General features: G+C 40.2%; 1 protein-coding gene across 2 annotated transcripts; it reads right to left on the reverse strand.

Moving 5' to 3' along the window:
- Positions 1-3228: 3228 nt before the first annotated feature.
- Positions 3229-15625, reverse strand: GHITM (growth hormone inducible transmembrane protein). 2 transcript variants are annotated; one of them, XR_008466877.1, is made up of 10 exons: positions 15493-15625; positions 13894-14053; positions 12174-12273; positions 10793-10904; positions 9279-9420; positions 8116-8224; positions 6833-7021; positions 6094-6265; positions 4991-5511; positions 3229-4475 (listed from the first exon to the last, which is right to left on the reverse strand). XR_008466877.1 is itself a non-coding variant. In XM_054204614.1 (9 exons), exons 2-9 carry the CDS (start codon positions 14020-14022, stop codon positions 4388-4390), a joined length of 1041 nt encoding a protein of 346 aa, XP_054060589.1. In that variant the 5' UTR covers positions 14023-14053; positions 15493-15625; the 3' UTR covers positions 3229-4387. The 2 variants fall into 2 exon arrangements, 1 of the variants encoding a protein (XP_054060589.1); XM_054204614.1 differs by lacking the exon at positions 4991-5511.
- Positions 15626-16280: the final 655 nt, after the last annotated feature.

Raw genomic sequence — 16280 nt, forward strand, 5'->3', positions numbered from 1 at the left:
GTTAAAACCAGGCAAAATATACACAGCTACAAGCCCCACCTTAATAGAGACGTCTGATGAGACAGAAGAGTGAACAGACAGAGCTCAGAGACCACAAACACCACACACGAGACTCACAGGCACGCCAGCTGCCAACTCTGCAGAGAATTTACTCACAGGGCACAAAACAAGGAGTGGCAGGACGCTTGCAAAAAAGGCTCTGTGGAAGATGTTTTAAACCCTGCTCCACGACAGTCTCCTGAGCAATTATCAATTCACCATAAACTGCTAAGAGAAATGATGATCTCAGTCTTGCTCTTCATTCTGGCCTTTGCTAGTTACTATATCCCAGACCCTGTCATTACTGCCTCTAATACAGCGAATACAACCATAGCCTGCAGTTCCTACACTACATACCCTTCCCCTTTGAAAGCAGAGGCCAGCATGTACTCCCAGAGGACTAGGTTGGCTCACCATAACTAGTCTAGGTTGAATTAAATTAACTTTGCATCCTGAAAGTTCTTAACGTTCCCTGCCTTCTCACAGCTCAAAAGCTAGTTTCATTTATCTCTAAATTTAACAAGATCATTTGCTCCAACTGTTTTATTCTCCTTATGCCACAAGCAGCTGCTTCAACCTGGTTAGAATAAATTCTCATATACAAAACACAGATTCTTCTTAGCATGGCATGAGCTTTTAACAAAATATTGATGAATCTTATAATATATTAGCATACCACCTCCAGAAATAATGACTATGAAGACTGCAATTTTAAGAGTTTATCTAGTTTCTTTTTGTCAAGTGCAAAAAGACTCTAGCGCATGCCTTAATTTAACAATGAGAACTCAAACTACTTTTCTCACAATTCTGGGAGACATCCTTTGTGGCTTTTGAACTCTAATATGAATCTAAGGACGCATCCCTTATTCCCCTGGATGATTCTGAAGTACTTACCTCTGCACTCAATTTCCTTCCCAGCCCCCAACTCACCTTAGCAAAGAGCAACACCCTTTTTTCAACTGCAAAGACACAGTACAACATTTGCTGCTCCTTTCATAAAATTAATGCTTTAAAGACTATTGTACAAATGCCTTGAACTTCCAGCTGTCAGACTCTAAAGTTACAGGTTAGCAGGCTATATAGTAATTTGTTTTTTCATTCCATCTCCTGTCTCCAACTACTCCCCTGACACACTTCTGTCTTACAATTCTGTACATTCTTTGACCTATTTTATTAAAGATTTTTCCTTCTTCTTGGCAAGTCTGAAGATGACCCCAGTTCACTACTTCTAGTCTTCCATTTCCAGTTTGCTTAAGAACATTTTCTGCCTTCCCACTTCTCCCACTGTATCTTAGGTGGCATTTACAATGAAGTTTAGCTAATTGCCTGAACCACAGGTGGAACCTGACAAGGGAGCTCTTAGCTTTCTAATCCCCATGTCTCCTAGAAATAATACACTTTCAGCTGGAGGTCTTCATCTCTGTTCTTACACACCCTCTGCCAAGGAAACTAATACTCCCACCCAACACCCACGTCTGCCCCACTGCCCCAGTTAGATGCCACCAACATACACGTACCAGAGTGAAACGGTACATGGGGAAAAGATCAACCATGTTGCTCTTGAAGCAATTCTTGCTGCCTTGGACTACCTGACTTAACCAAGCTGGAAACATGGCACACACCTTTGTCCACCTTTATCAGTGTGAGCTACCAATGCAACTGAATACACTGCAGCCACCAAACTGTAGAGTCTCAATTTTACTGTCTGTAAAGCAAACAAAACAAAAGAAAACCTTTCCCACTTCACTCCGACTTTCTTTGCTTGTAATTCATGGATCTAACCATAGTCCAAGTGAATATTGTTTTTGACAGACTTGCTTCAGTTAACTGATGAGATAGATTAAGTGCCAATACTGTGTAATTACTAAACGGACTTTTACATCTCAAGCCTAAAAAAGGCTGGAACTTGACCATGCAGCCCAACCTCCTGCATAATTTCTACCAAGACATTGCTCCCAGTAACCACTGCACTGTAGCATGAGATCCAAAATTGACTTGGAAGGCTTCAAGAGAACTAACCACAACCCCCATTAACCCATGGCAAGTTTTGAAATTTCCCCGCCCTCGAACTGTGTTCCTGGGTTCTACCCTATTTTATCATGATTGTAATACAGTCCTATTTCTGGCTAATGAAACTTATGACTCCTTTTTTTTTTCCTGCTATGCTTACACATAAATAGGTACTTCTCCTGTATTTGTTGTCAGTTAAGCAGCTGCTTAAGCTTCTCACTAAATAATATTGACCTTCTTAAATCTCACTTGAAAACATGAAAACTGTTTTCTTTAAATATGAATTTATTTACTTGAAACAGGAAACCATGAAAGTATCTGATCCTGGTTGCTTTTGTGATCGATTTCTCTCACTCCCCCATAAAACTTAATTGGTTATAAACAATGAGCAAAACTCTGTAATAAGTATCTTGACTAAAACTCAATGAGGGAATACAACTGTGTATAACCCTCTTCAACCTGACTCCCGGATCCCTCTCTTGTTCATGGTCAACCTCTAAAATTTTGTCCTCAGAACCTAGACAAAAAGAGTTTTGCTCAGATTTTCTTTTATTATAGGCACAGAACCAGAATTTTGGTGTAAGACAGCTTCCTGCAGATTTCAGAATTTGAGGACAAGCACACTGCTGTGTTCAGCTACAGCAACAGTATGCAGAAATTAAGCATATAAAACTGCTTAAAAAGATAAAACCCTCTAAACAGGCTACTTACACTTGTCATGATACACAGATTTCTTCCATTTAATTACTAGATTTTCCTTCAGATGTAATAGTGCCAGGAACTAGACTGTTCTGTATAAACTTTAGGCACAAAGGAGTTGCAACAAGTTTCTTCACAATCCACTGTTTCTTCCCTATAACTGAAGAGATGAAAATTACTCCAGTATATGACAGACACAAAACCAGCACTGGCTGTAGTCAATAGCCAACAGGTTACACACTAACAGAACCACCTGAACCAAGTGTAGATCAGCAGCTTTCATCTGGGAAATATCCCCAAAAACATGCCAGCCAGTCACACTAGAAATCATTTTTGTGGATTTTTTTTTTTTTTCAGAGGAATAGGCACTCTCTTACAAAGGAAACTGTAGCCAAAAAAAAATATTTATAGTACTCTTTACCAAGTTATTAGTGCAGGGGTACTAAAATATTTCTATTAACACAGGGAAAGTGAAAGTAGTCAACTTGTGAGGCTAGAGTTTTATTGTTCTGTAAGTTAATACATAAACATAGCATATTTACCAGAAATTGAAAGTCTGAGTCGTTGACATTAGCTCAAAACTTTCTTGTGCCCGAGAACTCACTTTTTATTCCAACATATGGCAATTCAGTTTGTCAAGTATAAATTTCTTAATGTTAAATCAATTTCACTAAAAGGGAACATTTCTTTTAGACCAAGCTAAATATACCAATTTGGAGAAGAAGTAAGAAGCAGACTAAAGCATACAACAGTACGGTAAATCTATGATAGTTGGGTTTACAGTAGGCCATCCTCAATTCCCTGTTTCTGAGTCAATTGTACAAGTCTGCAAGACATGAGTCCTGGGAGCTCTTTTGAAGGATGGGGCTTCATCCACAATACTGAAATTGTCCCTGGAATAAAGACACACTTCTATTGCTATTCAATAATTTGATACATCTAGTATCAAAAGAACACAGCTATTATATCCAGTCAACATGAAAGGAAGAAGTCCTCATGGGTGCTCCAGAAAGAGACTGAAGTTCCTATGGGACAAATGCCACACAGTTTGCTCATCTTGTCTCCTTTAAGCTTTTTGGTCACCTCACCTGTCAAATACAATGCATTTCTGACAATTGCTTAAACCTTTCTGAAATTTCTGCACAGGTAGAAGTCATCACTGCATTTAGTGCCATATCCTGTTTGTGCAGTTCTTCTTATAGTGTCACTAAAATATCATTTATGCAATCTTAACTGAAAACTGATGCATCTCAACAGCATTTCATGAAGTAGCTTGCATTGCTATCTGCATATGGGATACCAGTTTAGAAATTACTTCTGTTACTACGCAGTAACAGTAAAAAAAAAAAAAGAGTTGAACTGCTGTCAAACCCATTAAAAAGCAGACAATCTTATTCATATATTAAAAATAATTTACTTTCCCAAAATAATGTACAATTAGAAGCAGTTCACACTACTTTAAACACAGAGCTGGAAAGTGTTTGAAGAAAAACTATTAAGTCTGAATCACATTGCACTGAAACAATATGCTGAAATGCTTTATGCTTCTGACTTGCAGCAAAACTGCTTGTAACCATGAATTTTTATTTAATATGTGCACTAGGTACGCTGCCAGACAGCTGCAAAGAGGAGTCTTGGTTTACTTTCTCCTGCCACCTCCACCACCTGCAAGCATGGTGGCCACCCGAATGAAGATGTTCAGTGTATCTGTGTAGATACCCATGCACCTAGGAAAGAAGAAATCAAAGTTAATACTGTTGAACAGAAATAGTATTATTTGATGTTTCACACCATTATACTTCATTTTTAAAAGCCTTCATGAAGCATCCATAACAAAACCCAACTATGATTACCCTCAGTGCCTGACATGCCAAAAAGCCCCCGTATTTTTGCTCTACCATCTCTGCCAGCAGGAACTATTTACAGAAGTCTTAACAAACAGTATACTGTTCTCATATAGTAACCCTCTGCTTTTATGCTGTCCTGGTTTGAGGTAAAACAGAACCAATTTTCTGATTTGTGATTTTACTTTTTAGCTGGGCCTCTTCTAACTAAAGTCTGAAATTAACAGCATATTGTTCAGAAACTGTTCACTCTCAGAGTGATAAGACCTGATTATACCAAGGAACAGTATGCGCAAAGGCTCTTGCTTAGACTTATTGCTATAACAACCAAGGTCAGCTAACTTTGCTGTTTTGCCCCGTTAGAGGGTCGGAAGCAGAGAAGCGTAGAGGGGTCCTACCCATAGGGAGGAGCAGATGGGACAGGTGACCCAAAACTGACCAACAGGGTATTCCATCCCATATGCATCACGCTCAGGGATCAAAGGGGCAAAGGGGGCTCTGGCTCATTTTTTCTTCAATGGCCGATGTCTGAGGAGGACCCTGTCTGTTCGTCTGCCTTTGATCCCAATCCGAGCACTCCTGACTCTAGTTGCGGAATTCAGCTCCTGTCCGTCGCTGACTCCAGTCTGGGACTTTTCCTGCGTCTGCTGGTGACGCAATCATCATCCTGGGAGCTGGATACGGTTTTGTATATATTGTATACTTTTTTTCTTTAATTTTTATTTTCTATTATTATTTGCTGTTTTCTTATTTATTATTATTTTCATTAAAGTAGTTTAGTTCTTCTTCTAAACTCGTAAATCTCCTTATCTCTTCCTCTGCTCTCTGAGGAGAGGTGGGGGGGAAGGGCCATCTGTCATTCTGCTTGGCCAATCCGGCCAAAACCACGACATATGCTTATGTACTTTTATCTGTTTATCTGCAAGAATTTTGAAAAGTGTCAGTATTAGATTCTAAGTATAAGAAACAAGAATCAAGGAGGTAAACAACTCACCTAAGATCAGACAGACAAAATTTACAAGCAAGTTACTTGTTAGTCAGACTTCGTCTCTACCGAGAGTCAATTAATCTTTCTTTCCCTACCTATCACACTGTTGAAGCTTTTTTACTTAGTGACAAAGACTAGTGAATATTAAGTGGCTATGAAAGAGTTAACATTTTTTGTCTCAGCTAATATTGACAGGTATTTTCAGAAAGCAGCTGTAAATTCTCCCAGCAATGCTTTAGAAAACAAAAATATTTTTTAGGAAGTACTGCTGGAAGCATGTGGCACCACACATTCAATCCCATTTCTCTCATTTGAAGCACACGGTTTCAGTTTTAACTCCACTAGTTATTTTCACATTGTATTTTTAAACCCTGTGATTCTTCACATTTAGGAGCAATACACTTTTGACTAGTAAACAAAAGGTCTGTCTATTTTGAAAGCATACTTCAACATAGCTTGAAGCAAACTCTTACACTGACATTAAGATCAGCTGTGTTAACACAGAATACTTACGCATTGATTGGATCATATTTTGTTACTCCATAATATGGAATAGTTTCTGCACGCTTGATAACATGCTGTGTATCGTAGAGCAGGAACATGCCAAAGAGCACCAATCCACCATAAACAGCTACTGAATACAAGCCAGCACCAAAAGCAGAAGTAGGAGGTAAGAACATGGATCCTGGAAAGGAAGGTACAATACTGTTAACGAAAGCTACTATGTATATCTGCTACTCTGAGTTGGGTCAAGCTTCAGTTATCATAGCACGCATTTCCAATGAGTATTCCATTCTCAATTCATGGTGCATTTTTAATACACGAGATGAAGAGGTAACATATACAACCTGATCCAGTTATTTTGAACACCCTAGGGAACCCTGCATACTTTTCTCCATGTGAATACTTCTGACCCTAGGACTACAACAATGCCTAGAAACATGTAAGGGAGAATAACAAGTGGATCAAGAACCAAGATCCTGTTTACTGTCTTCCCTAGTTACTGGCAGTAACTAAAAATACAAGCCACCACTATCATCAGTTTGCCAGATTAATGCTTGCCAGTACTGTAACTTCTTATTTGTTTTCAAGAACAAATTTAATGGGAGTATTTTCTGCTGTTCTAATGTTGCAAGGACTATTTAAGGCAAATCTTAAGTGGACAGACCAGCCCGCAATTAAACACGAGCAGCACCTTAGCAGCTTAAGTTTATAACATATTTTATCTAACAGTATGAAAACAGTATTTTACCAACTGAAGAGGCAAGAACAAAGCCTAAGCCTATTCCAAGCGGTCCTCCCATGTTCAGAAATTTTTCACTCGGAGCACACATGGCCACAGTTGAGAGCCCTCCAACGATTCCAGCAGTATACCAGGCAGCTCTGATCAGCAAAGGACCACCCAAGAAGGCCAGAGGAGCCACCACTGCACCCATGACACCTAGCCAAAGGAAAACAAAACAACACTCTAAGATTTGTAACAGTTCTGGTAAAAACAATACCTGTCAAAACAATTTTTATATTTTTTTTTTTTTTACAGCCAGATAACATGGCTCAAACTAATCTACTTACATGACAAAATACCAACACACTTGATTGTGCACCTATCTAGAAGGGTGTACAATAAATTAGCAACCTTAAGTTCCATGACCTCCTTTTGTCTAGCTCTGGAGAGTACTTCAAGGAGCTGGTCTTTGGAAGAAAAGCTAACAAAAGTCAACATATCAACCTGTTCAAAACAGAGCTGGTAAGAGATACTTAGCATGGACTAATCAGCTACATAATAGTCACAGGAATGCTCAACACTGAAAAGCAGGACATATTTCCGCCACAACAATTAGTTAGACAAGCAAGTCAGACTTTTTGCTAGAATCTTGTATGAAACCTCTATCTAGTCCACCAATATCACATTAGGTTGTTTAACTTAGTAACAATCACTAAAATAAACACAATTTCTTCTTGCTAAAAATAAGAGGCAAGTATGATTCCAGTATCCTTCCTGAACCATAAATTATTTCTAGCAAAACAGATTTGAAAAATGATAGCCCTTGTTATTCATTAGTGAGAAACTGATCTGTACTCACAGCTTATGTACCCAATGGGAATATGTATCTAAGAAGCTGCAGTTTAATACTAAAATCTCATTTTTCTAGTCAAGTTTTCAAATACTCTCCTATCCTGTACAGCTAAAGAATGGCAGGTGTAGGCAATAGTGCTTACAGAAGCTATAGTGCCAGAAAACAGTTATGAAACTAAAGCTGGTATGAAACCTACTAGTTCTATCCAATGCGGCACATACGTATCTCAAGTTTCACTTGAGCATGACTTTTAGAACGTTAAGAAAAATATTACAGTAGTGTTAAGGACACATAAGAAATCTTCCTGACGTTCAGGAGTTCTTATTGGTCTCTGAAAAATTTAAACTCTCCTACAGCAGTATATAAAAATTTACCTTGAAGTCGAAGTTTTGTTAAAGTAAGAATCTGGTGAGACTGAAGCACAGATATCTCTACAAAGAACACTAAAATCACATACCTGAATGCATTGCCCAAGCCAAATGTTTAGCTGCTGGACTATTTTCATAGGATATGGACCTGACCAACATTCCAGCACCAATCATAGCTGCAAAAGTTGCACCTATTGCCTGTAAAAACAGTGTTACAGAGCATTATGACATATGGTCTCTGTTCTAACCTCCTACTCTAAAAGTCAAATAGTGTAATTCTGAAATGAGCAACCTAATTCATAATGGGAACGTTTGTCAGTTTTACTCCTGTAAGGTTAGAGTCAAATCTTTGCAGATGCTAGCTTGCAGAAATCCCATTTTACCTTTACTCACTCTTCTAGGAACCCAAGTTTAGTGGTAAGATGTTGTGTAAGGTAAGAGAAAAAAACCCAACATATGGTTCCGCCCCTTACTCTAATCCTCATTAAGGTACCGGAAATGTTAGCCTTACTTTCTTCCTGTACATTTCTCCATCCAAAGCCAATACTCAGTTCACATGCTTTTACTACCAACGATCCTAAACCTCACTGCCTCCTCTTATTGCTGATTCCAAACAGAATCATCCAACAGCTAGCACACTGGTCAGAAATGTACAACTTTGGTTTATCACCAAGAATGCGCTATTAAATTAATCTCTGTAAAATTATGTAGGTGGTGGCATTTAACTATTAGTATTCCACTCCACTTAACACATTAAATATGTACTAAGCAGACACATTTTGTTAGCAGTTTGCCTGGATGATTTGCCTACTGGTATCGTTTCAGCCTTGGCAAACAAGAGACAGGTTTCAAAGAGCTACACAGAAGAGCACAGGGAGCAGTAAGAATGCATAGGGACCTCAGTTTCCATTTTTAGATAGAAAGAGCGTCATTAGCCTCAGGTAGCTATTTATAACAGATTCTTCCTTGCATATAGCTGGTAAAGACAGCATAGCATTTTTTTTGCTCGTGTAGTTTGTCTTTGACAAACTATCAAAGAAGTATAGAAGGTGCCTGTCAGTATATAATTAGAATCACAAATCTTAAATCACAAAATATCATTAGGATACTTAAGTAGCCTTTATGGATAAGGACACTAGTGTAAGTGAGTTTTACCTTATTTTTCACCAACTACTTTACATTTCACGTTTTTTATATCAACCATCACATCTGGGGGCTTTTCTCAGTAAATATTTTTTTACCATAAGCTTACCAGCCAGGAGCCTCTTGTCATAAGGCTCATGAGTGCTGGAGTTCTGCTTACAGCTACAGCAGACAGTGCTGTCAAGCCAATGCTTCCCGCAAAGTACATGTAAGTAGTATGAATTCTGTCTTTCACATACTGTGGCCAAATACTGAAAAATAAACAGTCATACATAGGTGCGCAATTACCAGTATCAGAATGAAGACCAACAATAAATGCAATCAAGCTCTTAAATATATTTATAGTTGAGAATATAAAGGAGGTTTCATAGCAAAGGTGCAGTCTAGCAACTTCTGCCATAGGTCTACCTTACAACAGGGGGCAGAACTTTTAAATCTTGCTGGTTTAACATAACTTAACTCTCTAGAAACACTGCAAGTTACAAATAATGCTAATTATAGTTCAATTTTAGGGAGGAAGCATACACAAGAAACAGAGTAATGAATGCTTTTTAACTATGAAAAAACAGAATGGTGTACATATAATATATATTGGTTTAAGGAGAAATGTCTACAGAACGTGCACTGGGCCTGCTGAGCTGTGCAAGTAGCCTGCTGAGCTGCTCACAAGCTGCTGAGTCACAGTGCACGTGATTATCTGATATCACAAGACACAAGCATCATTTTGAGAGCTCTAACAATAGCAACAGACCTAGACATGAATGAGAGTTTTTGCAGTATGATTTTGTCATACTATGGACAGGAAGCTTTCCCTGCTAACACTAAATGTAAACGTAGTGTACACGTTTTCTCCCATTTTACTCTTTTGAGCCGTTACTTCACGGCTTGCAGAGAAAACAATTTACAGATAGCTGTATCAGTGAAAAGCTTCTCATAGATACAACTAGCAAGCACTCAATATAGAATGTTGAAATTACTCCAAATATAAACACAGATTAAGTAAAGCAAAATGTCTCCAGCACTTATTTCTCCTAAGCCCATGCTTATCACTAACAACCTTTTAAGTCTAAGTAACTACAGGGTTTTGCCATCACAGTCAGGTTTTTGTTGGCCAAAAAGCAATATATCAAAGTTTTAAGCAAAACATGTTTATTAGAATAGGGCTTATACCAAGGTAAACAGCGCATTTAAAGAAGCCTCTCCTTCCAACATGCTGTATTAAAGTTTAATGAATAGTCTCACAGGAACATCAGGTAAAGCAGTCTTAGCAATATGTTTTACAGAAGACTACCCTTCATAAATTCTCAGTGGCACACCTCATAAGACATACTAATATACTCTTCACAAATAAATTTCAAATTTAGCAAAACAAAGGAACTCACTTAAGTCAATATCCATTGAAGTTTCATTAATTTAAATTTTGCTTTCAGTTACACACTTTGAAATCCTGCACAGACAGAGGTGATGGCTTTTTGTTCAGAGCTTAAAAAAAAACCCCGTAAGCTACGTGTACACTGCATCATACTAGCTAAAGAGGAGACAGGCATAAAAAGGAGGAAGAGTCGCTCAACATACTCTTTACTTAAAACTGTAAGCAACTACCAGTGTTATTATCTTACTTACACAGCTTTTTCAATAGCTCCAATCTCACTGGACATGCCCAATCCATAGTAACAGAGGGCCCCCAGGCCAACAGCAGCCCCACCAGCAACAATAAACTTCCCCAGACGATCAGCTGTATAAAAAGAATAAATTCACGCTCTCATTAATGCTTTTTCTTAGATAGTTAATAACATCCTCACATGAGTTTTGCTGTATCTACAACAGCTGATCCATGTTAGACTTCTTTCTTAAAGTTCCACTTCAAGTCACTGTGTTACTAGTTCTCAATGAGCTGCGCGTAAAAAACTCTAGATTCAGCCTATCAACGCAATATAGCTTCATAAAACAGAGTAACAAATAACAGACCAGCTAGTAACATGCCACATTTACCGATCTTCATTACAGTGACAGAAATTCCAACACAAAACCAGTTAACAGGTTCTCCAACAGAAGAGTTCACCTGTCAGTTGATTTAGTATAGGATTTCACTAGCCAACTCACTATAAAACAGGAGAAAAACTAGACATTGTGTCCTTTCCTTTTATTCAGCTGCCCTTAATGCTTGCTCCTTCATGAGCTCTTTGGTAGCAACTATATCCAAATCAGTTTAAAAAGGGACCTCCAAAGCTCATGGGCAACAACACATGACTTAGTATCAGTTTCTATCATCTGTATGCCACATACCAAATCACTGCTCAAACATAAATAACAAGCATAAAACATTGTTATAACTGACGTAAGAGCAGCCAGGACCAAATAAAGAGAGAGTTACACAACTCAAGGTAAGAGTACATTGTTCCCTAATGCGTTATGGCAAAAACACTATCTAGCCAATCTACACATACGCTGTTTGTCAATTCAATGCTATTATGGGACATTTACAATCTGTTCTGCTGAACACTGCTATCTAAAAAAATCCCTTTGTAACCTACTGAAATTATGATCCGCACTAGATGTACAATCAAGCATAGTAAGCCAATGCCTTACATAAGCGCAGCACCAGAAACTTTCTGCAAACTGTACACACTGTAGAAAAATCCTTCTCTTAAACAGTATACAATGTAGATATAGCAAAGTGAGTGTTAGTATATTTTTTTTTTTTAATATCTGCAACCAAGTCTCCATTAAGAGGCAACAGTTTTTGACTTAATAGTTCTCAACAGCAGCTGAAAGTAGAGACAAGACGACATTTCTCTACACTGTGACATATTTGCAGCTTTAACTTTACAAGGAAAGACAGGCAGAGAAACTGCCTCCAGTCGTTTGAGGGAGATCACTAAGCAAAATTACATAGGAAACCATATTCTCAGTCTCTTCGTTGGTTTGAATGAAACAAATTCCTTCGAGGAAGTTTTAAGTTAAGCTTCAAAGATTCTCAGTATTTAAAGCAGAGCTACTCTACCTTTAAGTGCTGTTTCTGCAGATGGCTCAAATGCTGCTTCTTTAATTTCCTGGCCAATTTTTCCACGCCTGACACCCGTTCTTACTCTCGTGGCATAACACTGTTAGATTCAGAAAAAAAAAAACATACAAAAGATTCAATGGAATAAAATAGAAGACATTTCTTAGCAATTTACTTGGTACACTTCAAATTGCTACATAGTCTCTTCTTTATCTATGCTTACCTCCTTAAGACATGAAACAACTATACTCGAGGAAAACAACTGAACGTTAAAGTTCAGGAAGCTTTGTGAGTAACATGCACACGTTCTGGAAGTACAGAACCAATGCAGTGCATTTCAGAAGCTGAAGTTTTCAGTTTGCATTTCTTCTGCTCCAGTCCCACTGTACTAAACAAGGCCATAAGGCTTTTATTTTTAAACGTAAAAACATACTCTTTACTTTTTTATTTTGCAAAGTTACTTTGCTTTCTATGTAAAAACACTCTTCATATAAACATTTTTACGTAAAAAGATATTCTCGCACAATATTTATACTTTACAGACACTAGATCTGGAAAAGCAGGACAAATTCTTTGCTTTCAACCCTAGCCTTGATTTAAGAAACAAACCTTAAATGAAGGCCTATAAACATAAGATTTTTAAGACTGACAAGTTCCAAATAAATACAGCATGCTGCTCAAAGTCTTAGTAAGCTGCAAGAACAAGGAATAAACTCATATTTAAGTTCAGAAAGCACTTTTGAAGTTTCCTTACTGTTTTTTCCAGGAATTTCTAAATTATTATGCAGGTAAGGGCTCACTCAAAGCTGTGAGTTTCTTTTAAATCCAAAACCTGAAATCTACAAGCACCACTGTCATCAGCCACTAGAGCAATACAATTCAGGAAGTTTACCACAGCACATAAGTTTTGTTGTGCTTTGCAACAAGACCTATCACAACACTGTAACTATGTAGCACTTACCACAGAAATAAAACTAAAATAAAAAAAAAGGAAAAAAAGATGAAAACACACACATGCAAAATACCTAATACACCTAAAATTTTAGGATGCTTAAAACAGTTTTCTATGCTTAAAAGAAAAACACAAAGAGGGCAAAGAATTTGCCATTGTCACTTTCACCAAGATGATGACAAAAAAGCAATGCCTCCTAACAGTTGTGAGTTACCTGGGCAGAAAGCAGAAATGAAACATCTCTCAATGAAAAATAAACAGACAGTATCTTAGGATAACAACAGTCCAGTTTTTAAAATTGCTGGCAAGACCCATGGTAGTCCTGCCATAGTTCAGAAATTGCTCTAACCCAGGCAACAGCTCTAAACGCGCAGAAGGACTAAAGTATTTGAAAAAAGTTTCTACTTTAATACTGTATTTAAAACTCTTACACACAAACTGGGCACTAGGAAGAGGTCAGACAAGAATTTCTGCGCCTCCCACCTTGCATAGTAAGGCTTGTCCATCACTACCTACTTCCTTCAAGCCCTTTTTCTAGTAATTTCAATGAGGAAACAGTCATTAGAACAGAATATGTGATTTCAATTGCTCTTAACCTCCGTTCTTTGACTGAATAACACTCTTCCTTCAGTAAATTAAAGCAGGTAACTCCAACAAGCAGAACGCTCATAATAATTCAAAACTCCATGCAAAAGCAATTCTTTTAACGAAACACTTAACCCTTTAAAACATCAGCAGTTAGAACCATTAGAAAGAGAATTAGGTTACCTGGTTAGGCTGCCACAGCCTGTATGCTTTTATGTTGGAGTTCCTCAAAGCTGGGGAAGCCTGGGCAACGGTGGGGCGGATAGTCTGGCATGATAATGCCCTCAGGCATACCAGCCTTGCAGCCAGCATGGTTGCTTTGATAATTTAATGCACTGTGTTCCTGCAAGTACATAAAAAAAAGTTTTACTGTTTTGTTACGTAGTTTTCAGACACAGTACGCCTATATTACTCATTCTCAACTACACTACAGCCTATAATAGAAATGGTATTACTACAGCACTGTAATAAGAACCAGAACCTTCTTAAATATGCAGTTTACCTCTATTCTACCTATATTCGTCTCCCATTTCCATCAGAGACTTCTCTCTCGCAACTTACATGATAACAGGACATATCACTTTGCACACATATAAATTATATCAAGAACCTTTATGTACTGATGTGTGAGTTACTTTGGCAACTAACTTTCATTTTGAGACATAACACTGCGTGAGTACTCTGCCCTTCAAGTAGATGTTCAAAAAGATGCTCCAAATTTATATAAAATTCAACTAAATATAAACCCAAATGAGTAAATAGCATTACATGCAGCGGAAAAGTTTTAGAGAGGTTTTAAGCTATTCTTTAAAGAATTAATTAGCTTTATGGACATGTCATTCAGTCAAGGTCACAGCCCAGAACAGAGGTCGTATTGTGCAGTTTTGACGAGAGAACAGTGACACTACTCATAGACGGCATAAGCAGACACCAGCCTATGTATTCTATAGGTAGTATTAAAACTGATAGCTTACTTCCACAAGTAGCGTATATGTTATGCATAACCCCTCCCCAGACATTATAAGTACATGTAGTTTAATTATCACTATATACAACCCCTGATATCGTGTGACACCCCAACTACCGATATGTTTTTTCAGACGACTATTCATAGCTTATGCATACAGCTCCCAGTATAGTTTAAGAGCATTCTAAATAAAGATAACTTCAAACACAGACGAGAAACGAGCCCCACAGAGTCGGGCGGCAAGCATTAACCACAAAGAAGTGAAAGCGAGAGCACAACCCCGCTGCCAGAAGTCAGTTTGCTTTGAAGCTCCGTTATGAAATCCTGCTTTTGTAAGTGGAAGTACTTTCGGAAGCACATCCTGTTTCCGGCACTAAACCCCACTCTTCCACTGGCACGATACAGTTTGCAGGAATTTAAAGTGACGGCTCTGCAATTTAGACTTCAATTTTTTTGAAACTAGTACGTGACGCAACACAACTTCAAGCATTAGATTAGGAGTAACGACGAGTGACAGCAGAGCGTTAAAAAAGAAACAAAACACCTCCAGCACATTAACCGACAAACACAGCAGCAGGGAGCACTGCGAGGTCGCTCCCGCACCAAAGCAGGAGGCCGCCCGCTCCGGCCCAGGCAGGGCGGACCGGTTCCCCTGAGGGGACAGGGGGCGGCCAGCGCCCGCCTCGGGCCTTGGCCTGGGCCGGGCCGGGCCACGGGCCCTCACTCGCTTCCGGACCGTTCCCGGGCCCCCACCGTTCCCGCCGCCGCGCCCCGGCGAGGCCCCACCCAGCGGCCCCCTCGTCCGCCCCGCGCACCTGGGTGGCGGCTCCGACTTCGCTCCCACCGACCCCGCGCGCAGCGTACAGCCGGAACGACGCCACAGCAGCAGAAGTGACGTCCAGCCGCGCCGCGCGCGGACGGTGATTGGCTCGCTCCCTCCACGTGACTGCGGAGCACGCAGGCGCCATTGGCTCGAGGAGGCCGGGTGAAGTGACGCGCCGCGGTCCCCGGGACAGGCGCGGGCACCATCTTTAGTAGGGGCAGAGAAACTTCTGGAAGGCGCCTGAGGCCGGACCCTGCCTTGCGCAACTCCGCCGTGTCGCAGGCCGTAAATCAGGCGTTGCCCGCGGTGCCGCTGCCGCTCCCGCCGGGAGGCGGAGAAGAGCCGCTGCCCTCCCCACAGGGCGAGCAGAGCTGACCAGCAGCCATTTCAGCCCGCGGCACCATTTCGAGGGGGTGGATGCCTCTGCTCCCTTCTGCAGAGGAGAGGAAGCGAAGCCGCCCCCCGCGGAGCGGTCCGCGGCTGGTCAGCCCGGCCTCAGCTGGAGCCCCAGCCCCCCGGGAGGTTGTAACCGTGGCGCCCCCGGTGCGCCCATGCGGAGGTAGAGGGCCCCGGCTGGGGATCGTCCCTGCTGGCCAGGGAGGGCCTGGGCCGCGGGGCCGGGCCGCTGCTGCTGCCTGCCGGCAGGTGGCATGAGCTGTGTGGAAATACCCGAGCGAGGCCTGCCAAGTGCACTTCGCCTCTGAGGAGTACAACCACACGCCTTGTTCTCCGCGCTTTCCCCCCTCCATTTTGTCAGCAGCTCCGTTTGCCGAGGCGGAG

Source organism: Rissa tridactyla, chromosome 6 (assembly GCF_028500815.1).
Source record: "Rissa tridactyla isolate bRisTri1 chromosome 6, bRisTri1.patW.cur.20221130, whole genome shotgun sequence".
NCBI lineage: Eukaryota > Metazoa > Chordata > Aves > Charadriiformes > Laridae > Rissa > Rissa tridactyla.

Coding starts and splice junctions, on each gene's coding strand:
- GHITM (XM_054204614.1), bottom strand. CDS start 14,022: ATGCTGGCTGCAAGGCTGGTATGCCTGAGGGCATTATCATGCCAGACT. Junction 9,421..10,792: donor GGAGCTATTGAAAAAGCTGT/GTAAGTAAGATA, acceptor TTTATTTTTCAG/TATTTGGCCACAGTATGTGA. Junction 4,476..6,093: donor AAATATGATCCAATCAATGC/GTAAGTATTCTG, acceptor CTTCTTTCCTAG/GTGCATGGGTATCTACACAG.